Below are 25,880 nucleotides of genomic sequence, written 5' to 3' on the forward strand. Positions count from 1 at the left end.
TTTTGAATCTTTTTAAATGAATCCATCGGTAGCTAAAAATGTAATAAAGGAAATAAAATTCTACAACGTGGTAGTTAGTCAGACGTTTAATAATACATGCGTTTTCTTTTCATCCTCCTATCAAATCCCCTCTTTCTTTCTTTCCTTTCTACCCCTTTTACTCGTAACTACGGTATTCTGTTCTCATCGTTACTGTTACTGACCAGTCGTGATAATCCTATTTTCTACCTACAAACGAGTATTAAAGTGGATTCACGCGAAAGCGACGGGGAAAAAACGAAATCTCGATAGTCAGATTGTACGATTCAATTTTTTTCATCTTTCACTGTTTTATTATTTCTTGTTCTTTAATCTTTTGAAATCAAACCACGCCGTTATTGTTTTACAGATTGATCAAAATATTAAATAAATATCTGCAAATGTGAATGGAAGGAAAAGAAAATATAAATATATAAATATAATATTAAAATATATGAAGTAAATCAATAATTATTGCTATCTGAAATAATTTTATATTTAATGATTGCAAAGATAACAATTTAACATATTTTCTTTTTATTAATGTAAAAACAACTAATTTCATTTATTAACACGTTCTGTGTCACGTGTACCACCGGTGATACACTTATCATTAGACATTTATTTAATGAACTAAAAATATATGTGTATAACAAATTTAATTCTGTAATAGAATATTTCTATTAAAATATTGATGCATTATACAAAATGCAGTATAGAACAAAGCACACAAGTTTGTTTAATTGTTATATTTACAGTAATTAATAATTACATGTAATGATTGATTTTGTTAAAGCAAAATTAAATGGTCTGAATGACAAGTCAAGTAAAAAGGGTTTGGCATGGAACCTGTTAATAAACATTCTCATTAGAATTAATATTTTTGAAAATTATACGCGTAAGTAAATATGATTTCAATTAACAGTAGTTGTGAGAAATAAAATTCATTTTAACACGTTGCCGCAAATGACGGCTATAGCCGTCCGATCTTCGTATTTCTAAGCACGATCGTCAAATTAAAAGTGTGCGGCAACGTGTTAAATAAAAAATAATAATAATAATAATAATCGATATAAATGAACGAATAAAATCGTAAAGAGATTTCTACAAAAAAAAAAGAAGTATTAAAAAAAAAAATTAATAGAAATTGATGATCAATAAGTAAACACGTTAGGTACGTTAAATTGTGATCTATTTTTTGAACAAAAGAAACCGAAATGCAAAGTATCCTTGGAGTTAGCAATTAGATAGCAAACAAATGAACGTAATGATAAAATGGTTTGTTTTCATTATGCGTATATATAGGATCGGTTCGTATTTGCAACCATAAATGTTACCATACGATCATCGTTATAAGCTAGCAAAATGAATATTGCGAAAATGGTCTTGTTCGTATCTTCTCTCTCTCTCTCTCTCTCTCTTTTTCTCTCTTTCACTCATTGTTTCACGATAATTTAATTTTTAATATTGCGTATACATCCGTTAGAGTCACGTCGTTCACAATTTCGGTAAATGTGCACTCGTATTCGAGATCGTGCGATAACCACGTACCATACGCACCACGTATTCCATCCCTCGTTTTGCTACCCTCTCTCTTCTTTTTTTTTTTTTGTTCATTCGTCTAATCGATACTTCTCCGACAAGAAAGAGAGATAGAGAGTAGGAATTATTTTCTCGGTTAAATGGATAAACTTCGAGTAGATTTACGATCGAGAATGAACTTCATTTCTCGGTTAGTCTGTTTCTTTTTTTTTTAATTGCATAAAATGAATTTGAAAATTAGCACAGACAACGTAAACAAAACTCTCTCGAAGTCTAACGTGGAATTGGGAATCTAACGGAGAATTCGTTTCGACTTTCCTTAATGAATAAACTACTCTCGATGGATAAACTTTTGAATAACACTTAACGATTTTGAGTGGATGGAGGACTTCGTCGAGAACACTTTGATGTAGAAGATAAATAAAACGTAAAAAGTAGTAGAATACAGGTTGGAAAAAAGAAAGAAAAAAACTTAATGAAATCGTTTCTCTTTAATCTTTTTAAAAATAATATAAACAAAAAAGTAATATTTGTAAAAAAAAAATATATATATATATAGAAGAAAGTACAACGCGATAGAAATTTGTAAAGATTTTAAATCGTTTTTAATCAAATCCCCATTTCCCCTTCATTTTTCGATCCGATTGTGTTATGCGTATTCAGTGAAATCGGTTATTATCCGCTTTCCCAACGAAACAAAATGCATACTCTCGGCACGCATTTTACTAAAAATGAAATCCTCTTAATTATAAATACATATTTAAAAACCTCGATTTATATGTTTCCCCATTTAAATATGAGAAAAAGGAAAACGAGTGGTACGAGAAACGTGGAATTGTAAAAATTAATTTTTGAAAATAATCGGACAAATATTAAATATTACAAAGTATTCGTTTATTAAAGAATTTCGATCGAATGCTTCCATACCCTTACCCTTCTCAAAAATATTATCTTTATCTAATATTAACGAAACTTTCTACATGCTAAAAAAAATATATATATATATTCATGCTTCGTTACACTCGATCGGTAATATTAATTATAATCTAATTATTTTAATTACACGTTAGGCGCGACACCTAATGATTTGATACAAAAGTAAGAAAAAAAAGGAGAGAAGAGAAAAGAAGTAAAAAAATAATCAGCCCAGAAAGTCTCGATTATAATTAGGCGAGACAGACCCACGCACGTAGTAGTGCTTCGTTAATTAGAGCCGATCGACGTCGATGAAGTACCAAACGAAACCTTCTTCGATATAAGACTTGTAGTAGGAGGAAAGGAAGCTGATGATGATAAGGTTGGTAGATAATACGAGAGACAAGAATAGAAGATAGATTGTTGAAAAGAGTAAAAAGACATCTTTGAAGAAGGGTGTCTTCGTAACGATTTAAGGCCCTAAGATCGTTAAGCCTGTAGCTACCGTCGTCGTCGTTGTCGTCGTGTCGTTGTAGTTGTCGTTGTCGTTGTCGTTGTCGTTGTCGTCGAAGCCCCGGTGCCTAATTAATCCGCTTTTCAAACGTTTTAGAGAACGGTTCGTTCGTTTTGGTTGGGGCCTATCGTATCCCCGAGGCGACGCCAAATTATTAAAGGAGTCTCTTCTCCTTCGACGAAATCGACCGAAGGAACTATCGAACGTCGAGGCGATGTCACCAATACATTTTCCTAAAAGATTATTATATAAGTACTAGGCTAGGGCTTCTAAGGAAGTTTCATTTTGTTGTTGTTGAATCATTTTTATTTATCAATAAAGTCTGAGATAAAAACTGAGATGAACAATCGAATAGTTAGTTAGTTTTTTAATATTTAACTTTGTTTTTTTTTTTAAATATATTAAACAACAAGATTATATTATATCAGAATTATTAAGTAGATACTATATATATATATATATAAATGAAAATAATCTAAACGATACTTTATTATAATTTTAATTTTTAATTAAATTTACGAACATTTTGATTAATTTAATTTAATATTTCTGAAATCATGTGTATTTGAACGTTAATACGATACCATGATAAGTTAATTATGACAATTACATCTCCCTACTCTGGAGTAAAACTGTATTTATCACTCGTATCAAATTGATATCGAATTTTCGTATGAATAATTGTCGTTTTTTCTTGTGTATTCCATTTCTTTTTTTTCTCTATAAATAAACCTTTGCATTTAATTTATATAAGTAATTATTTTATAGTTTCACATAAAATAACAGATTAGACTCATAATTAATTTATGATAATATCTTTACCTGTCGTAGGATATCGTTCTTCTCCTTCGGAAGCTGCGTCCAACATTGCACAAGAAATTTTATTAATAAAAAGTATATCATGTGAAAAATACATATAAAACGTATTTACGTGTCTATAAAATTTCTACTCGGATGAATAAATAGTTGAAATTTGTATAATTCGATAAGAAGAAATGAGCTAAGATCAGCTTTATAGTAAATTTACGATTCAACGAAGACACGGAATTACGATCGCATAGTGATTCAAGTTGGGAAGTTCTTAGTTTTCGACTTTGCGTCGTCAGGCATGTGTACACGTCTAACAAATAATGTTAAAGACTCGAGACAACTTATAGAGACTTTGAGGAGCCAACGAGAGTTCATTGTTATCGGAATGTACGTCAATTTTAATGAGACGTCAACTCATCCGATGAAAAATATTCTTCTTCTATTTAATCTATACAAAAGTTTGGGGAAAATAAAACTAGAAAAAAAGATAACGAAGAGATAGTTGATAGACAGCAAAACGTAATATTAATTGATGATTACCTATCCCTGTTCAAATTTCAACCGACGATTTCATTAATCTCACCGAATTCGTTGTGCACCCACCTCAACCCCCCTCTCACCCCTGGTCGCCTAAATGATTATTTACAAATACGCACGATTCGTCGTAGATACGATGAATTTATGTGCGACCGCTTTAATAAAGTAGCCGTTTAATTATCCAAGCGGATGCATCAACCAAGTTGGAAAATATATTCCTATTAGGCGGAATTATGGACAAAGCGTTTGTCAAAGCCGTACGTGCGGTGTGCATGAATTATTCGAGCTATTTCATTAAACGGATCCACCAATAATCTGTCATTGATACCAGACCAAGTTTCTACGTTGGTGGGTAATACAGTTACACGTGTACAGAGAACTAACGAGCAATGTTAATGATGATGATTGTCGGTTCGTATCCTAACTGAGAAAATTATGAATAATAATACATATCTATAAGGTTTTAGATATAAATTCGATACAAATTTCATTTGAGAACATTTTTTTCAAATTATTTAACACATACAACATCGTAATAATTGATAAAACGAGATTAAGAAAATCAACACGTAATAAAATATGAATAAGAATTTTCTAAATAACTCTACAGAGCCCTTGATACCGTAATTAATCATTAAAAGAGTAAATAGAACGTGTATTCTAATAACGTTCGATCGATGTGACGTTGCAAAAATCTCGTGGCTCCTCCATAAATCAAGCATTGTTAACTCCTCATTAATTACTAAATTTCCTTAACTTACAAGCTCCTATCATAATAGGATACGATCATTTTTGTGTACTATCTGAAACTGTATTTTAGAATATTACATAGCTTTATCAAAAGCAAATAAATCATTGAAAATTTTCATTAACATCGTCGATCAGATAATAGTAAGAAACAAAAAATTGATAAGCATTATGATTAATAAACAAGAAAATGTTTATTTCTAAAAAAAAACACAATTACTTGCAATTTATAATAATAGATCTCATTTTATGATAATCATTAATAAAGATAATAAAACGACTGATATTTTTTTAAATTAAAAAATAAGAGAAAAAAATTGAAGAAATAAAAATCAAATACTTACGTTTAAGTTGAACGAAGGTGAGTTGATCGATAGCTCGCCTCAAAGGTTTATCGTCTAAAGTGAGATCAAGAAGAGGAAGACGAGCGATCTCTTGGACACCCTCAGCACCACCCCAAGAGCCTGCAGCATTGGCAGCCCTAACGGATAACATTCCACCTATCTGGAGAAAAGCTGCGCTGTCTGTCTCCTTCAAAGCCTCTATGCAAAATGTGAGAAGTGCTGTCGTTGCTTGAAGGTGAGTCGCACATCTTGTGACCTGATCCCTCAATGAACGAACCCTAGCTTCACGGGTTTGTCGCGCAGCTTCGATCAGTCGTGATTTTCTTGCTTGGAGAAGGCTCACCAAACTTGCAACACGATCTTCTACTTCTTCTTCCAGTGCTACGCATTCTTCCTAATAAATTTATTTTTTTTTATTAGTCTTTCTTAAATTGATTTTAATCAGTGTGTGATATATTATAATTTTATTATGCAAAAAATTGACGTGTCTACTTAGTTTGTATGTCATTTTATGTATATTTGAAAAGTGAACGATATCTATCGTTAATGAAGATAAATTATAAATTGTAATAGCCCTTAATTAATAATGTACAATATTTCTATAATATTGGCTAATTAAATATTATTTAATAATCCCTATGGTATTTTCTACATTACCGACTTGTATAGTAAAATAATTGGACGTGGCGAAAAATTAAAAGCTATAGGAAATATTAACCTTTTACGTAACGTCAAAGGATTTTAATGAATTATTTTTTGCATCGCATAAAACTTGAAAAAGAAATTGCTCTTCGCATTGGTTTTTTTTTTTTTTTTTTTTTTGGGATATATACCTTTAATAGTATAAATTAATTCTCTTTGTTCTTCTTTTTTTTGTTCATTTAATTCGCGATTGCTTACTGAAGAAAGAAACGATGAAACGATTTTACTCGCTTTAGAACGTTTATCCTTATCCATAGGAATTGTAGAACGATTGAAAGCGGTATAAACTTATAAGGCGATTCTTCTAAAATACCGTAGGGACGGTGGAAAATCGAACGGGTGGCTGTGTTTACTCGATAAGAGAAAAGTACGCCGACTCCATTTGCGCAAACTAAATTTTCCGTTTTCCTCTTCCTTCTTTCTCCACACTTCCCAGTCTGCCTGCCCATCGAGCGACTCTACAATCCGGATTCAAGTCGCTCGGTATTCTCAATTTTACTTTTCTTTTTTTTTTTTCCACGGTACACTAACCTCTAATAAAATGCGAATCGATGCTTTGCGATAAAAATTATAACTTTTTTTTATCTTAAAAGGTAAAAATAAAATTCGATCTGTCTGTTTTTCATTCGAGATAATATTTAATGCAATTAATTTATTATTCAATCATAACCGATTATTTATTAAATTGAATTATATATGAAACAATAACAACATTGTTTTTATCTTTGTTTTTATTATAAAATAATCCAATCGCAAAACAAACATACGAAAACTCTTTCATATTCATTTGTAAGAAATCAATGAAACAATTTCTGTGATTCATTGTCAATAATAAATGATAAGTTACAAGATCGAGACTAACTTTCTGAATAAGTTACAGATTTTCTTGTACAAGTAAGTAGTAAACTTTCTGATGTAGAAAGATTAGATATTATAATAATAAAATAATAATAATAATAATAATAATAATAGTAAAAGAGTTTGCTATCCTCTTATCTTCCAATGTTATCTTTTCTCCCCTTTCTTCAGATGTAATATACTGTATGCCTACATAAATAAATGTAAATATGTGTTTCTCTGAAGTATTCGTGTTAAATCTAAAATGATATAGAAAGATGTACTCACGTGTACTTTGTCCGTCATTCCTTTGAGCCTCTGAATGAATTCCGTCGTGGAACGAGCACGCTCCGATAACTGCTGTAAATTCTGCGATAATTCCGTCTGAAACATCAACGAGAATGACGAAAAACGCATTAATAAACGAGAACACGTACTTTTTTTTTATTCTTTATTTTTTATTTTCTATTGTTTATTATTTATTACAAACAAAAAGAAACGAGATTTTTAACAGAACGCAACGACGAACTGATTTTAAATACTTTATACGGTGGAACGATTTTATCGTGAAAAACACATCACACGAGTGTGAAAAATTTCATATATATATATATATATATATATATATATATATATATATATATTCATAAATACGTATATATGTATGTATATGTATTCTACTCCAATATTCTGCTTAATGCTTTTCACGTTCGTTCCATTATACAGGCGCGACGTGCATATAATTATGTGATTTAAAGCGCATAGAAAGATTGCTTCTAGCTTAGGTGAATAATTTCGACGTATGAATCTTTCGTGATCGTTATAACATTCTTATTGTCTGAATTGATGAAAAATTATAATTTACAAAAAAAAGAAATAAAAGATCATAAATATTGTTCATAAAAATATTTACATATAATATAAATATTATTTTAATATTATATAAATATCTCTTTCTTTCTCTATAATGAATAAAGTTAAAATCAAATTAACAAATTAAAAATTTGACGGTTCGCATTCCCCCTATAATGGTATGATTTTGAAATAAATGAGATTTATATTTATACATAACAAATTCAATAAAATCGGAGTTTGTACATATATCATATTAATTTCGCTAATGAAATTGCGTCAAACAAAACGGAACGTCCGGAACGGAAAATACAGAAATTATTCGTGTTTTCCTCTCAATGCATAATTCATCGAGGCCATTATGAAGAATTAATTAAACAAGACCATATTAATGGGCGAATATAAAAATTAAGAAAAAGGTCCTTGTGACATATCCGAACCAGTCACCTGCTTCCTATATGATACGCGTAACGTTAAGAAATAAAATTAGCGTATTCTTAAAGCGAAACTTTTAATGATATATCTTCCTAAGTTGCTTTTTAAGTACGCTCAAAGAAAATCTAATTGCATTGGCAAAGTATTTAATTCGTTTCAAGCGGTTGCCCTCTCCCTGACGGAGTATGCTTTTACTTAAAAACGACGTTAAATGATAGGAGTGTGAGTGAAAGAAATAAAGAAAGAAAGAAAAAATTAAGGAAAAGAAAAAGAAAATAGCAAGCCGTCTTGAAAATTTGCAATCTTATCGTTACTAAAAGGGAAAAGGAAAAGGAAAGGAAAATTACTTTAAGGTTACGCTAAACGAATAAAGTGGTTTTTCAAACTGAATCATAAATTGGAATAGAATTTTTATTACGAATTTTTTCATCGATCAATTTATTATTATAGAGACTCTCGATGGTAATAGCAGCAGTTCTTATTATGTCAAAAATATTTGTTCTCTTTTATTCGCATTTTATTCACATGGTGCGATAACACACAACGAACGTGTGTCATAAATGAGACGAAGGTAAAAGGGAGAGAAAGAAGAATCGATGAAAACGCTTTTGTTCCTCGAGACAAGCTTAAAACAAAGAAAGAACATTGTCCTTCGAAATAAGCTTAAACAAAGAACGAAAGCTGTGTTACTCGATAAGTTCAAACTTTTCAAAACAAAGGTAAGGTAGTTTATCTAAGGATACTTTATGAAAAATTAATAAAACGAGCGTTCTATATACATAAATATTCAGAGAAAATACGAAATTTTTCTTCAAGCCATTCACGTATACGTCACGTTCAATGCTTGCCCAGAATCGTCAATTTAAATTTCTCGATAGGATGGACATGTTACTTGATTTTCCCATCGTATATACTTTGTACTCGAAACACGTATTGAAAAATCTGGGCGAGCCTCAAGATTTCAGTCTTTGTAGTAAAGAAACTCTTTCAAATCGGACGGTTCTCGCGATTTATGAAAGCTCCAAAAGAGAACAATCATACGATAGACAAAAAGAAACCATTTATTAAGAAAAAATGTACATTTGTAAATACGTTCTTTATAAAATATAATAGCATACTATAAAAATAGAATATTAAATTAGCTAATTAGCAATGCTGACATTCACCTAACTAAAATTAGCTTTAAAAATAATATAATACATGTGATTAATAGTTCAATATTTTCTAAGAAATATTAGAATTAAATTATAATAATGATAGTAAATAAAAAAAAAAAACAAGAACAATTCCAAGGATATATTTATTAGTGTAAGATAATTTTATATGTAACGTATAACGTGATTAGGAAAATGATCGTTACGTTAATGCTTTTCCAAAGCTGTTAACAAATAATCTGGCTAATTTTCAACGAGTTAAAATTTAGCGAATAAATAGTCACACCTGGCGAGTACCGAGGTTCGAACTATGGGACTCGTGCATTCATAAACGAACACATAGAAAGACACGATCACAGCACGTGCGAGCGTTCGCACGTGCGTGCGTCATTACGCACTTCCCCTCGTGCATATTGCATTATATAATTGTGATCGCACGGTTCACTGAACGGTGCTCCAAGAGGGTATACTGATAAATCCATACAAAACGTTATCCTTTTGAAAACACTCCTGACTCGATGGTTATCAAATATGGTCGATAACTTATTATCTTTACTGATTATTATCAAATGTTATATTTACAACAAAGGGCCACGTCATACCGCTAATTTAGAAGTAAAACACATCTGTTAGTTATCATTTATCAAACTTATTCGTTAATGTCTTTTCTAAAAAAAAAAACAGTAATTTATAACTTTGCATGATATATACTATATAATTTACCCTTATGCCAAAAGTACGAATTAAAGTTTCAGGTAATTGTGAGAATTCGCAACTGAATATGAAAGGTAATAAAATAAATTTCCGGTGATATTAAATTGTTTTAAAAATACACTTGTATATATATATATATCAACTTTTAAATCATATTTAAATAAGATTTATTTTGTTCTTTTTATTTTAATATTTAAACTTTCAACAAAAAATTTAATTTAAAAAATTAGTAAATTAGTAAAAATAAATTATTCCACTTTACGAAACAAATAGATTACTTATCAAATCATCTGATACATTTATTTAAATATTATACTAATTAGAAGAATTTTAAAATCGTACCAAACTAATATTATCCATTAGCCAATTTAGAAATAAACTATAAATTCTGGTGACATTGTCGAGTTTGATTTTCTCACGTGTCTTCTCGCATTCAAGCACAAAGTAAAATATTAAATTAAAGTCCCATGGAAGGACACGTATGTACTTATATATGTGTGTGCGGACGTACGTGCATGTATGTGTTTATACATATACATAATATATATATGTGTGTGTATGTACGGGAACAAAAATATCCTATAGCACGTACTACTTTTATGTCCGTTTGGATTCTGCGTTGCAACCTAACATGCTTCCCTCTTTCTCTTCTACTATTTCTCTCTGTTTCTATCTATCTATCTATCTTTATTTATCACTCTCTTTCTCGTTTTAAGCGAGCCCTCTTCACTCGTCGACGGCTGACGAAATCTTATTAGCATGAAAAGAGCTCCTGGGGATTTCGAGTGAATGAAAAAGAATCATTTGAAAGTCCTTGCTGAATATAAGTCTCGATTGATTACCTTCTTTTTCTCCCTCTACTAGAATATCTTGAAAGTTCCACTCTTTTCTATTATTTTGTACTATCAATGAAATGTATAGTTTTCCTCGAGATTGATTCAATCGATTATACGATTTATTTACTTGCTAAATCGATTAATTCTACGAAACAAATGATAGAGAAAATTCATAAAATAATATATAATAAACTATTGTATCATTTATTATTGAACAACGATAAACGTTGTTTTCATTTAATGATTACAATAAATAAATATTAATCAAGTACTTCGATAATAAAATTTAAACAAATTTTACCCTATGAATGATTCATATACACTTATATCTGTCACGTAAAATGTTAATATAAACAAATGTTATATTTAATTTATTCTAATACTGTCATTCATGATACGAAATAAGAATTTAAAACAGAGAAAAAGAAGATAAAGATTGAAATGATTGAGTGTTCATTTAACGATAGAAAAATTTGTTTGACAGGAATATTAATTTCAACGACGAGATTTCCATCAACTAAATGAGGTAAGATATCGTTGATAATACATCTAGGATTAATGACAAACCTATTTCAATTTATATCATGAAGTGGACACAGGTTCTATAAACTTGTTTTCAAGATAATATATACGTTTAAAAATATAAGAGTATAATTATATATATGTATATATATAAATTAAACAATTGGATAAATTTATCTTATGATTTCTTTTATAATTCAATGAATGTTAATAAAAAGTAAATAGTAAAATCAATTTTTGTCTATTTTTTGACTTATGATCTTATTATTTGATCAACTACTTTTATAATTAGTAGCATATATGTACTATACTATGTATATATGTACATATACGTACTATACTATATACTATATATACTATATATAGTATATATATACATAGGTTTTGCACACACACGTAAAACGGAAACTTCGTGCTAGGCAGGCATTCGTGCTGGAGGGTAATTAAGTTACTCCTTTCGAGTTAACGCCGGCCCCTCTGCGCACCGTAATTTCCGCAGCTTTCCTCCTAAGTTTCTGAAGTCGAATCACGAGGCCGGTTAATAGAATGCCACGGAATTGTTCTCGACGCGGTGTGGCTCCTCCCTCCCTACTTCCATTCCCTTTAAACGTACTGGCCATTGTTATTAATTACTCTGGTCGTTCTATCACATCGAAATGGCACTCTCTCTCTCTCGTAGAGACATTCTTGTTGCCTTGTTTCACGAGTAGTCTTTTATCTATTTCACTCCCCCTAAAACCCCCCTTCCTCCTCTTCTTCCTCTTCTCACTCTCTTGCCTTCTTTCTATTTCTATTTCTATTTCTATTTCTATTTCTCTCTTTGTTCCTCTCCAACGACTTATTTCATTTCTTTCCTAGAAGTAATCTCCTCTTAAGCGAAACGATCGATAAATTTTACGACCAACCGACCAAAGTAAAATAATGCTCGTTAATTTAACTCAAGCTTCTTTTAAGACTCGCTAGCTCGTAAATTGGTCAAGAAAACTTTTTGTCAAATTGAACGTACACCGTGCAATATGTAAATATACAAATGCATATTTATATACGTGGTATATATTCGATACGTATTCGTATCATTGACATTAAGCATAAATCTTTCAGGTAATCTTTGCTTAACGCGAGTTTCCAATTATATAAACTATTGTAAAATTGTGTGATAAAAATATAAGCTAAATTAAGTATCATGATCTGAAGAAATCTGACAAATTATACTTTCTGTATGAAGTTAATAAGAATAGTCGATGAGGAATCGATAAATTGCCGGTTATACTTCATGTCGATAATGATCGTAATGCTTGGAAAAAAAAAAGTTATCCATGCAATAATTCATGCAATGCGTTTTACCTCTTCGAAAAGATTTGGAATTTAAAAGAGAGATAAAGAAAGAGAAAGGAGAGAGAATATTTGAAAACAAATCGTTCGTTATTGATTATTAGCTTCGCAGCAAAATTGTTCCTGACGTTGCTTCTTTCTTATCGAGTCATTCTCTTAATACTATATTATTAATTACTTCGAGTTCTGTAGCTCGGGGAATATTCCTGTATGCTAACGAAATTGGCGTTGATTTACGGCACATTTAACGGCGGTTCTATACCATCTAATATTAGCAATTAAACTACCACTTTAACTAATGATAAGAAAAAGAAAATATAAACAAAAGAATGCATATATCAATGCACATAAATGATTTATATATTACAATTCGTACAATCGTTACTTGAGTGAAATGAAATAGCAAAGATTTAAATTTATTATTAAAAAAAAAAATAAATAAATAAAAGAAACGGTGGTGGTTCTTTGGATATCACTGTTCGAAGAAACGAAAAATGCGAAAGTAAGGAAAATAAAAAAAAAGAAATTACAGAGAAAAGGGTTGAAAGTCAAGAGTTTGTCTTGCTTTTTAGCCTCAATCTCTTAGGACAAGGGTAGAAAAGTTTTGATTTGTATTTTTTGCCAGTCGAGTAGTTCAAACGGCCATGAATAAACTCGATGGTTTCCTCTTCCTCTTTCTATTCCACTTCCTCACTATCTCTCCCTCTCTTTCTCTCTCTCTCTCTCTCTTTCTCTTGGAAACTTCAACAAACACAGACTACGTAGCGATACAATTACAACGAAACACGCTCATTGTTACGTCTGTTAATTAAGCACAACGTACCGAATCGAATCCTCAAGCCAGTTGGTGGCTGGTATAATTACGGAAGTCGAGAGCGCTTACAATTAGATCAATATGCTTACTGGCCTTTTCCTTGTCGATGAATCGCAATAAGGATGACTCCTCAAAATGAGAAGACCAAATAGAAAAACTTGCATATAAAATTGTGAAGAAGGAAACCATTAAACTTATACGATGCTTTTGTAAAAAGCACGATGCCAATATAATATATACACAGTTGTTTGGCTATTGATTTTTTCTTGTGAACGAACGATCCTCAATAATATTCTATTATTCGTGACTGTAACGAGAGAATGAGGGATTCTACAAATATCGAGAAAATAAACGGCAAATCAAAATCTCTTTTCTTGTCTATCGTTTTTTTTCTTCTTCTTTGTACTAATTTTCCTAAAGTTAAACGCATAATCATACGTCGTCACTTTGAATCTTCGACGGATAATTTGAAAGGAAATTTATTAAGTGCGCGAGGACGTGAGTCAATTATTTTGAAATTTTATAATTGTGAAAATAATGTCTCATTTTATAAAGTTGTTATGATAAAGGCCATCTTCTTTCTAGATATATATATATATATATATATATATATATATATATATATATATATATATATATATATATTACATTATATATTCATAATTTTATGTCGTAAATAAATCAACCTTATAAAGCAACCGTCATGCCGTTTTATAAGCAAGATTTATTCATCCGTGTCCTAGCTACTTCCACAGGGGAAAGGGGGGATTTAAAAAATGCGAAACTACGACCTCGTTATCTTCTACTTTCAGGTAATTATTCATTATTATTAAAGAGAAGAAGTCACCATGAAGGTCTAACTGTAGAATCTTCGTCCTTGAAATGTACTATTGCTCGAAGTAAGAAGATAGAATATAACGATGCCAAGTATAATAATCATCTTATTATGCACTACGTTATATTATTTTTAATTCGACATTCACGATAACGATCGCCTTTCTCATAGATCCTCCCTTTGTTCCTTTTTTTATCTCTTATGTTAGTTGATTTGCACACACACACACATACACCATTCGTATACGTCATTTCCTTCGTAATGCTTAAGAGTTACGTTTGATGATTGACTTCGACTTTATTTGAAACAGCGCAAGTTTCAATTATATTTTAATAAGCAGTATACATATTTATATATTATATTTATATGTAAATTAAAAACAATCATAAAAACAATTTCATGTATTTGTCATAACAGGTTTGAAAGTGCAATGGCTTGAAATAAGAGAACGTGATCAGTAATTACTAATGCATGCAATTAATAACAGGAATACGAATAAATCAATACAAATATTGTTAATAGATAACAAAGAGTCAATAAAGATAAATAATTATCTAGAATCCTCTGCAAAATATCTGTTTGCTGTTCTGTCAACGAAAACAAATGATCAATTACATATAAAGTAATATAGAAAAACATAAATTGGATTCATCGCGTTTACATTCCCTAACTAATTGGTTTTTATCGAATTTTGATTTCCAATTAATGCTCTCTATAATCTACACGATTTATAATCGAAAGATGATTTATTTTTTATATAGGTATGATCGTCGAATAAAATATTGCTAAATCTTTTAAATGGTGAGCTAATTTATCAAAAATATAATACTTTAAAGTAATAATCTATGTGCTTTACGCAATTACTAAAGAATAAGAATTCTAAATATATATTCTTCAATGAAAAGAAGTAAATGATGCATCGAGTTTAAATTTACTCGAGCGGAGTTCAAAGTACCAGGATAAGTTAAAAATGTAATCCCAATTAAATGTTAGTAATAGATGAAATATTATTTATAATCTTTTATGATCGTATTTTATGTAATTCGATGTTTTCTTATGTAGGTAAAAATCGATGAAAAATTAACCGAATAGATTATGAACAATAACAAGTGTGTGTGTGTGTGTATGTGTGAAGCTTTTTATATGATGAAATACGTAATTGATCGTCCGTAAAATAAGTAAGATAAGGATAGAAAGACAATTAGAAAAAGAGATAAAGAAAGATAGAAGAAATTCATGAGACGTCGTAGGAAAAGTGCGAGAGACACGCAACGTAAGACCATTCTCCTCGTCGTTGTTATCGTGAAGTCGCAGCCAGTGCGATTCACCCTTCGTTCGTGCAGTGAGAGTAAAATCACCCTTTCCTTCCCTTTCTCTTTCTCTCTCTCTCTTCATCTCTTTCTTTCGCATTCTCTTCGTATTCGGCGTCTCCCGTTCAGCCCCTTTACGACGGCACACGCGAAGGGCGGTGGCTCGATGGATACGACCCTACGTAAATACGATGTCGTCTCAACCCTAGCTAGCAGCCCTTACAGTTGCATCGTCGTTGCATCGTTGTTGCATCGTCGTTGTACTATACACTAACCAATGAATACACACCGCAGACGATCTGCACGCTACGAGCGAATTACACGCATATCCTATGAGATAGATCTGTTTCTTTCACAAACACGACAAGTTTCTTCCGATTTGTTCTTATCGATTATTTTTTTTTCAGGCATATCTGTATTATTACAAACGCAATAAATTATTCAAAAGGGATAGAAATGTACTTAAGTTTATTATATTGTAAAATTATTTTGATTCATCGTGTCGTATACAATATAACACTTACGTACGTATTATGTTTGAAAGTAAACTATACAAAAATAATTTTAACAAACGTGTATAAGACAATAAAAATAATATATAAAAAAAAACCTAATGAAATTTAGGTATTATTATTAATACACATTATTAGTACACATTATTAATTAGGTATTATTAATAATTTAAATAATTATCAAACTTTGGTGTATACGGAAATTTCCAGATTCTCTTTGCAAGTGAGAGTACTTAACAGTTTTAACGTGAAAATTCGACTAAACATCACCTTGACATGTTTGCGGCACCCCTTTAAATCGTACACACTCTCGCTTAAAACCATTATGCTTTCCGGCGCATAAGAGAAAGAGAGAGAAAGAGAGAGAAAGCTCGTTGCTTCTTGAATGGTACCCCGCCTACGGCTATATTCGAAGCAACGGCCATGTTGCAGATAAAGCAATATTTATGGTGCCTAATTTAAATTCAAGATTCACGTGAATTATCCTTACGAGAGAAAAGAGGGGGTGGCGTTAGAGAAGATTACAAAAGGAGGTATTTAAGATTTAATCTAGACCTCGTTTCGAATTAGACAACAGCCCTCTCGTCTCTTTTAAAATTCGCTTTGAAAGGAATCGAGAAAATAAAATTTCAAGTTGTAAGAGAAATCATTTTGTTTCGTTCAATTTTTCATTAAATCTTTACAAGTTTTACTTTCGTAATATGAAAAGTACTTTTCACATTAATATTATTGCCCGTACTTTATAATAACATTATTTTCATGTAATTTCAAGAAATTCTCAAAATTGGTCATAATTTTGTGCAAACATATTTACTTATGTATAATAGTTTATTGCAATTTCCTTGGTTTGTTAGAGAATCAAATATACCCACAGTTGTTTACAATCTTTTTATGCAGTTTCGTATACCGTATAATGACATTATTCTGTAAATTAAGGGAAAAACATTTTAAATTGTTCAATTTTCTACATCCGAACGTGATTTGTTATGATTTATTTGGAACGTGACGAGGTATCAAACTTTGACATTAGATTTTCATCAGATATAAATCTCATCAACAAACTTTGCCTTTTCTTATTAAAAAGAAAAGAAAAAGAAACTAAATTACAAGATAGTCATTATTTTAGTAAAATTCAACGTTTCTCTTTCTGCTACTAGGTACTTGTATAAAAGTGAGAAAAGTTTGCTGATCCTGGTGTGCGACTATATAAGACGAAAAGAAAAAAACATGAAGAAACGATAAGTCTTTCCCTCTCTCTCTCTCTCTCTCTCTTTCTCTTTCTTTTTCTTTTTATCCTTTTTCCTTGAATCCATAGAATCGTCAGACATTTTGTCTCGTCTGCCGGCTTCAGCCTGTGAACAGACTTGTAAAGAATCATAAAGCATATCGCGTCGAGTGTAACATCGTTCTCTCTCTTTCTATATCTTCTCTTTCTCTCGTTCTCTCTCTTTTCCATATTTCTACGAACCACATCGAAAACGTTGTTCTCCCTCGTTGCAACGAGTGCCGTCGTCGTCGGCACCCATTGCACCCTCTAGCTGTACGAACGAAAGAACCCTTCCAATTTTTACCTCGTGACCACCATTTTGTGTTGGTGAGAAATATCGTGATACTACTAGTACTTGCGAGATGTGTGTGAAGACACATTTGGGTTTCCTTTAATCAACCACAAATGACGACGCTTCTTCTTTCCTTTTTTTCTTTTTAATAGAACCCAGCAAGTTTCTTTCTGTTTACTTCTTACATTTTTCATATTCGTAAACTAGAAAAGTGTAAAGATTTAATTTATAATATACGTATATATAATTATTTTTTATATTATATTGTATCTTATAGTATAATAAATAATATTATTAATAATCCTATAATATAATTAATAAAATTAAAGAAAAAATGAAAAAATAATACAGAGAATTAAACAAAAACTCGTTGAAAAGTGAGAAAGATTTTTGTATAATATTTTATATTATACAAATCGTACAATTAAAAAAAAAATGGAAAATTATTTACCAAATAATGTATTAAAAACAATGAAAATAATTCGAATTATACATTTTTTACTTGTAAGATAACGCACTGATTATGTAGATTCAAGTAATAATTATTTTTAAAAATTATTTAGAGTAAATGATTACAAATAATTAAAAAACCAAATAGAAGGGGATCTGCTCTTTAAAACGATGTACATTGGAAATGTTTATAATTTTTTAGTCTCAGAGATGTTCTCATATATGTAAATAAAAGGTGTTTACATTGACCCACTGACTTAATTTCATTAAAAGATACATTGACACGATAACCTGCATAAGTTCTTGAAATTTATACAACCTGCATAACTGATTCGATCTAAACAATTCTTTTGGTTACTATTACTACGAACATGTATACAGACAAATTATGAATGACGATATTTTCACATCCAAAAACATTTTGTATACACATCATTGAATCTTTAAATATGATTTCTTAGGAAATAAATTCTTTTATAATATATCAGTAAAATTATTTTATTTATTTATTTTTGTAATATTTTATACTCATTGTAATGCAAAAAAGACAAAGAATAATAAACTACAACTACAATAAAATTTCTTTGCATTAACCCCTTACCGGACAGTTTTTTTGAAAAAACCGGCCAAAAAAAATTAATTTTTTTGTATGTAAAAAAACAAAATTTAGAACATTGTCTTAGCAAAAAATTAAAAAAATACAAAATGAATCAAAATTTGTATAGCAGCATAGAATACAACGCCGCTCGAGTTAACTCGAGCGTGCAACTTAAGGGGTTAATAATAAAATTATAAAAGTAATTATTGTTGTTATAAACGCATTGTCTATCAGAAATGAATTAAGTGAGAAGATGTAAATATCAATCGGTTTGAAATCCATTTTTTAATTGATCGGTCAAAAACCAAAATCAATGAAAAGCTTATTTTTTGGTGACCAGTCAAGAAATGCAGACAATTTAAAACTTCTTAATCGGCTTTTGATACGTAATGCATTATCTTTATATCGTTATGAGATATAATCTTAAATTATTGATATATCTGAATAACGTTTTAGTAACAATAGTTCAAATAATGTTATTTCAAGAAGTTATCTTTTACTTGAAACATATTTCTATTATGTTACACATGCACATATATTATTTTTAGATAAATATGAAATATAATAGGTAAGATGTAGTTTTTTTACGTATAAAACATACCGTTAGAAGCTGTTTAATAAAATAACACTTTATACAATATCTCTTTCAGATTTCTCTGTAGAGGTTGAAATCTGATCTTCCCATGTTGTTTCTCAATCGGGAGACATCTGTCCTACCTCACGCTCCTTGACCGGTTTCTTGGAAACAAAACGAAGACACCTGCGGTCTACTGTTTTTATAAGCAACTTGGTCTTAGACTTGTTCTCCTGCTTCCAGAACTCCGAGATAATCGATGTGGGTCAACGTCCCTCCCACTCGTTTTTCTTTCTTCCTTCATTCATACGATTCGTTGAGTTACAGAAAAAGAAAAGGAATATATCTCGTATTTCAAAGAGACGTGCATCTGGACATTTAAATTTTTCTCATACAATAATACACGCACATGAATATACACATGAGCTGACATTACAATTTCACTTTCAAAAATTCAAATGCAGAGGCTCTCCCAAAAGTCGTTTTTATCAAAATAGAAAAATTAAACGAAAGAATAAATATTAATGTATTTTGTTTTTATTTTCAGTTATAAGCTTTCCATTATAGTATAAAAAAAAGTAAGCCGTAACTGTCATAAACAATATTTATAATTTTACAGTTTGGTCAAAAGCAACTCGAAGAATACCCCGTATAATAAAGTGAATTAGAAAATTCCAAAATATTGCAAAATAAAAGCTCAGTCATACGATTAAAAAAATCTTTGATATTATTTCATTCAGTGTTAAATCGTATAGTATATAGTATAACAATATATTATGTATTATACTTAACACTATTTTTAAATTTACGTATCAGAAAAAAAATGTAAGAGTTCGAAAAGCTTTCGGTTAAAAAGAACTGCCATACTGTATATGTACATAGAATATATACAACATATCAGGTGATATTTTTATCGTTGCATACTGCGTTCTTTCGATTCTACCATCTCTCTCTTTCCCTCAGGGGAATCGATAAATCTCGAATATCGGCGCGAGGGAGTATCAAGCATGGGTGATAGGTGGGAAGCATTGCATTTTCGACTTATAAATCCAACGAGCTTCGACGTTCGACGATGCTGTCGTAGAAACCCATCGTTCGAGAGTTACACATATCTCTTTCTCTCTCTTTCTCTTTCTCTTCGGATATGGGCTTCGCTAAATCACGCCGTTTGTACTCTCACACCTTCTTTCTCTCTTTCTGTCTCTCTCTTTCAACGCACTATCTCCGTTCGATCACGAATACGAACCAAAAAACCGCATTCGATGAGCCGATGGGTACGAGTCGTGTTTTATAAAACGAACTTTGTTTGCTGGGCGAATGGACGAATACAAGCAAGAGAGAGAAAGATAGGGATATAGAGAAAAGGGAGAAAGAAAAGAAGAAAAAGAGAACTCGATTCGAGTCGACTCACGCAGAGCAGACAAACGTATCTGCAATTTTTATCAGCTTTTCGTTATTTACGTTTCCGTATTTAGCCGCAACGTTCGATCGAAAGTTCGTAAAACATGAACACGCGAATATGCTGCTAGCTTTTACGTTACATATCTGTATCTATGTTGATAAAACATATATGTGTGTACATATTCGTGTGAAATGTTGTCTATCAATCTTGATCAATTTTCGACTGTTGCGACAAAACTTATGAAATTATTTTTATTTTATATATATATATATGTCCTTTTAATCATGCTAAACAGCACAAGCTCTTTCCTGTGACTCGTAATTACGCTTTGGAATATAACGTAGAAATTTATATCGTGGAAGCATACAGGATGTTAATTCGTGGATTCAAATTATCATAACGCGTAGGTAATTACCGAGTGGTCGCATTTTAAAATACGAAAAAAAAAAAAATTAGAAAAGAAAAAATTGCAATACACACACGCACAGACAGATACACACACACACACACACAATATTGCGCTGCCATGCACAAATATTATACGGTGTATATACGTATTCCTTTACTGCAAGTACAAAGTATATACCTAAATACACGTAAAAGAGAAAGAGAGATAGACGTATAGGTAGGAAGTCACTCAATTTACATATAATCCACTGCAAACGAGGGTGCCCTCTTACCTCCTCACGACTACGCATACAAATTAACTATACTGCCAAGGGTGTGGTTATTGCGAAGATGGTTTCTTCCCGAGGACTATCCGTTTTAGCCGTGATATCGTTCGCTCTTTCGACCCGAATAACGTCGAGTAGGAATACGATTTCCTTGAAGATAATCGTGATAATATGCTGAAACCACGTTTGAGCATTCCTATCTCTATCTCTATCTCTATCTCTCTCTGTATCCCACTATCTCTCTCTCTTTCGTATATTTGCTATTACGAGGATCCTCATCTGGCTGGAATGTCGTAGAAACGCTGCTCAATTAACACCTGGCAAATAGAATTCGCAAATAGGTTTCTATTAAACAGAGTGTTTGTGAGAGAGAGAAGGAGAGAGAGAGAGAGAGAGAAAGGGAATTGTCATGATCGATTTATGCTAAACCATAATTTTACGATCATCCACACATGACGTCTTTCGAAATGAAAGGAATTCTATTACGCGAGACTTATCGAAAACATAGAAACTCCTTGATATAATTCCTACAATTTACCATGAGTATTTCACACGAGAGAACATTTCCAATTGCGTGTGTAAGTTAGTTACTTATTACGTTCTGCAGTGATTGATGATAAATCCAGGACCGATTTGTTTTAATCGTTCTAGCGATGCGAAGAGCTAATCTTTCGTTTCACGTGAGAAATATGTACTTTGGCATGTTCGTTAAACGTGATAAATCACGTTGATATTAATTATCTGTTATTCAGGGTTGATATTAATTGTACCTTCGAACGACGAATAATTAATGAGCATTTATATTGAAAAAGATGGAGTTCTCATGAAGATTCTTCTTTTATTTATCTCAATTTCTGATTTGTCATATATATATATATATATATATATATATATATATATATATACTTTGAAAAAATATGAAGTTCTAGAAAGAAAAACAAGAAAAAAATGATTTAAAAAAATGTTCAGCAAGCAACGTAGAATCGATTAGAACTTACCTTGGCATAGGAAAATTTTAGCATGGTTTCAAACTAGTTTTACAATGTCCAACGTGAAATAGTTCGAAGGGTTCTCGAAGTTCATTAGAAACTCGCTTGATACTCCACTGGGGTGCTTTTGTAGTGGTCATAGTGAAAAGGACGAGCGGTACTTATGTTAAACTTTTTTTTCTCTCTCTTTCTTTCTCTCTCTTTCTCTTTTTATTTCCTTCTTCTTCTTTTCCTTCTCTATCACTTCCTCCTACACCTCGAGCCTCGCCATTACGTTTCATGGCGCGTTAAGTGTGGCGAAGCGAACCATGGAAGAATTAGGCAAAAAAGAAAGAAAAGAAGAAAGAATGAAAAGAAAAAAGAATGAAAAGAAAAGAAAAGAGAATGAAAAAGAAAAAAAGGGATATCAGGAGAAGAAAGTGAAAAAGAAAGAAAGAAAGAAAGAAAATGAAAGCTTCGTGTGTAAAAAATCAAGCTGTTATAAAACCGACATGTAAATTAGCAGGAAAAAATGCGGTTCACCTGCGACGTGCTAGCACTGTTCCGCTAATTGCGAACACCTAATGAAATCCAGATTCGTTACGTGGACAGTGTAAGCGAGACTTAATCCGCTTCGCTGTTACACGTCCAGCGCCAATATTAAAGTCAAATCTGAGTCGTTTTTAATTTCGCTCTTAAAAAATACTTTTTATAAATTTATACTAAACATTATACTACGTATACATATAAGTATGTATATGTATATGCATTGTAATACTTGAACTTAGTTACCATTATCAAGTTATAAATTAATAAATTTTTATATCGTTTAATGTATCTAATTATTTTTATAAACGAAAAATAAACATTTTATAATATTACATATATTATGTTTAATTAATGATAATTATATTTATATAATTATATAAAAACATATTATACTTATAATAATTAATAGATGAATTAAATTTTATAATATTAATCCTTTTTCAATAATATTCCTTGCTGAGCGCAATATATATTAGCATAAAACCAGATTAATTACGTAATAATGTTTTAAATCTTTATAAAATGTTTAGTGACAAATAATTTGTTCCATTTAACTCATGATTTTATTAATTAACAATAATAATAATTCGTTTTTTCCAATTTATAAAAATTTAAAAAGATCTAATTTTAATAATTCATGAGTAAAGTCAAATGTTTAACGATGTTTAACCACAAAGTATTAAAACGTTCTCGAGTTGCGAAATAATTGAATTTTATGGCACGATTATATGACATTCGATGTAATCAATTATTTTTATACGTAAAAAAAAAAAAAAATAAAGTTAGAAATATATTTTTATTTAATGTACTTATATAATATGTAACATTTTTAATGTTTGAACACATAATATACGTTTCGTGTCTCACGAAAGATCATTTTAACCATAAAGACAATCATCAATCGTAAGATATAAACAGAGTAAATGATAAGAACAATTCGTGTTATTATATTTCTGTTGATTAAAAGTACTCAAGCCAATTACTCTTTTCTTAGTTTCGTCTTCTCTCTATTTAGTTTTCCACCTTTTGCAGATAAGAAATAATTCTGACAATTTCTACGTCAGTGCAGAAAATTGCTCGACTAGCGGCATTATTTCAGGTCGACGTCTACGAGGATGTTGAGTTATGTGCACACAGGGAAAATGTTTTCTGAACGGTTACCGTGCCCTCCTACTCCCTCCCCCAACTACTCCCCTCCCCCGCCTCTTTCTCTTTTTCTGCGTATATATAACGTGGAGAGTATAAATTCTCTCGAGCGTTTTTCGTAACCTTACGCGGTTCGCTTTGTTTTCTCTTTCCTCTTTCCCTCTTTTGCTTTATGTCTGTCTTCGTCTATCTTTCTCTCTCTTTCTCCTCTCTCTTTCTCTTTTTTATTTATTTATTTTTTTTTTTTTTCGTAGTATCTTCTACAACGAATAACCTTACGCTCATAGGTAGTCTACATTCCTGTACGCCTTTGTTTCTTTCTCGTCTCTTTATTCCAATATTCTACGTTCTCCGATCAATACAAATAATTTTATTTATACGTTAAAATTATTTGTGTAATTCACTGATTATGAAAAAAAAAAAAACAAAAACAAACATTTTTATTTCGAATAAAATATTTAATCAAAATGGGCGAAAGCCAATCGGCAATTATAATATTTGCAGTTTAATATTATATTATCTCGCGAGTGTATTATTCAAATAGATATAATTATTATTACCAGAGCGAGTGGTCATTAATAAAATATGTATATACATTTTCATGAATTTTCATGAATTTTCTATCTTGTCTCGTGGTATAAATGATATATATGCTACTTATCATTTTTTAATACACAAATTTATCATCCTTCTTGTCAACCAAGAATAATTGAGACTTTAATATATTTTTCAAAACCAAAATATAAAAACGGATAACAAGAGATTGTCATTTTAGATACTATTGAAATATATTTGTCCACGTATTTCATTTTCCCTATCTCTCTTTTTTTCTCTTTCTCATTATCGATTAAAGATATGTACATATATATGAGAGCTACAAATACAGGGTGTACAAAATGAAGAGAATCAACAGAATGATAGTTCGTAATCTCTTAACACGATCGTTTATTATTTATTATTCAAATGACTCTACCGATGTCATCACATGTAGCAGTTTCAAATCAATATCGGCAGAAAGTTTTAAGTAAGGATAGGAACAAATAAAGATCGAATGTCTTGTGACTGGAATGATCCTTTTTCATTTATGTTGTCCAAGTGGCCACTTGGGTGAATGACAAATTGCTTTGCGATTGATACGAACAATGAATCTTTGACTCCCTTTCATTTCCTCTTCTTTCTCCTCATTCTCCTCTTCTTCTTCCGAGAAGATCAAAGCTCAACGATCTACTCTTATACGATCTATTTAATTGATTAGAACATACTCCGTGAAATGTGGACCGTTTGATTTAAGTTGGAATGATTAAAATATATTTAATTGTTTGTTTATTATCAATCCGTCTCTTAGTTCGCATACAACTTTTTATACGCGTTCTTAATTTATTTGATCAATAAATTTATTTTATACATTAGTCTTGTATAGAGAAGATTTAAATACTATTATTCAAAAATTAAAAAGAAAAGATTACAATATCATTTAATCGACCCATTAATCAAATTTACTTTGATTCTTTTTAAATTTTTTCATCCAAATATTTGAAATGAATATTTGAAATAACTTTTATCTATTTTTTTTTTTTTTTTTTAGTACTTTTTTGTTCTGTTTTTTTGGTCTCTATTTGCGCAATTTTCTTTTACATAAAAAAAGAAAACTATATGAAACGGATAATTGACGTAAATC

At 30.6% G+C, this 25,880-nt stretch overlaps 1 protein-coding gene across 2 annotated transcripts in view; it reads right to left on the reverse strand.

Annotated features, from left to right (window-relative positions):
- Trim9 (E3 ubiquitin-protein ligase Trim9) overlaps positions 1-25,880 on the reverse strand; it is a 102,640-nt gene that overhangs the window by 14,871 nt on the left and 61,889 nt on the right. Inside the window, exons 3-5 of one of the 2 annotated variants that reach the window (XM_015316563.2) lie at positions 7,255-7,350; positions 5,428-5,821; positions 3,812-3,844 (exon numbers count right to left, since the gene is read on the reverse strand). In XM_015316563.2, the coding sequence (XP_015172049.1) occupies positions 3,812-3,844; positions 5,428-5,821; positions 7,255-7,350 (523 nt within the window). The remainder of the gene's footprint in view (positions 1-3,811; positions 3,845-5,427; positions 5,822-7,254; positions 7,351-25,880) is intronic. The other variant, XM_015316564.2, reaches the window with a different exon arrangement.

This window comes from Polistes dominula, unplaced genomic scaffold (assembly GCF_049000335.1).
Source record: "Polistes dominula isolate Pdom_NZ unplaced genomic scaffold, Pdom_raw_medaka contig_77, whole genome shotgun sequence".
Taxonomy (NCBI): domain Eukaryota; kingdom Metazoa; phylum Arthropoda; class Insecta; order Hymenoptera; family Vespidae; genus Polistes; species Polistes dominula.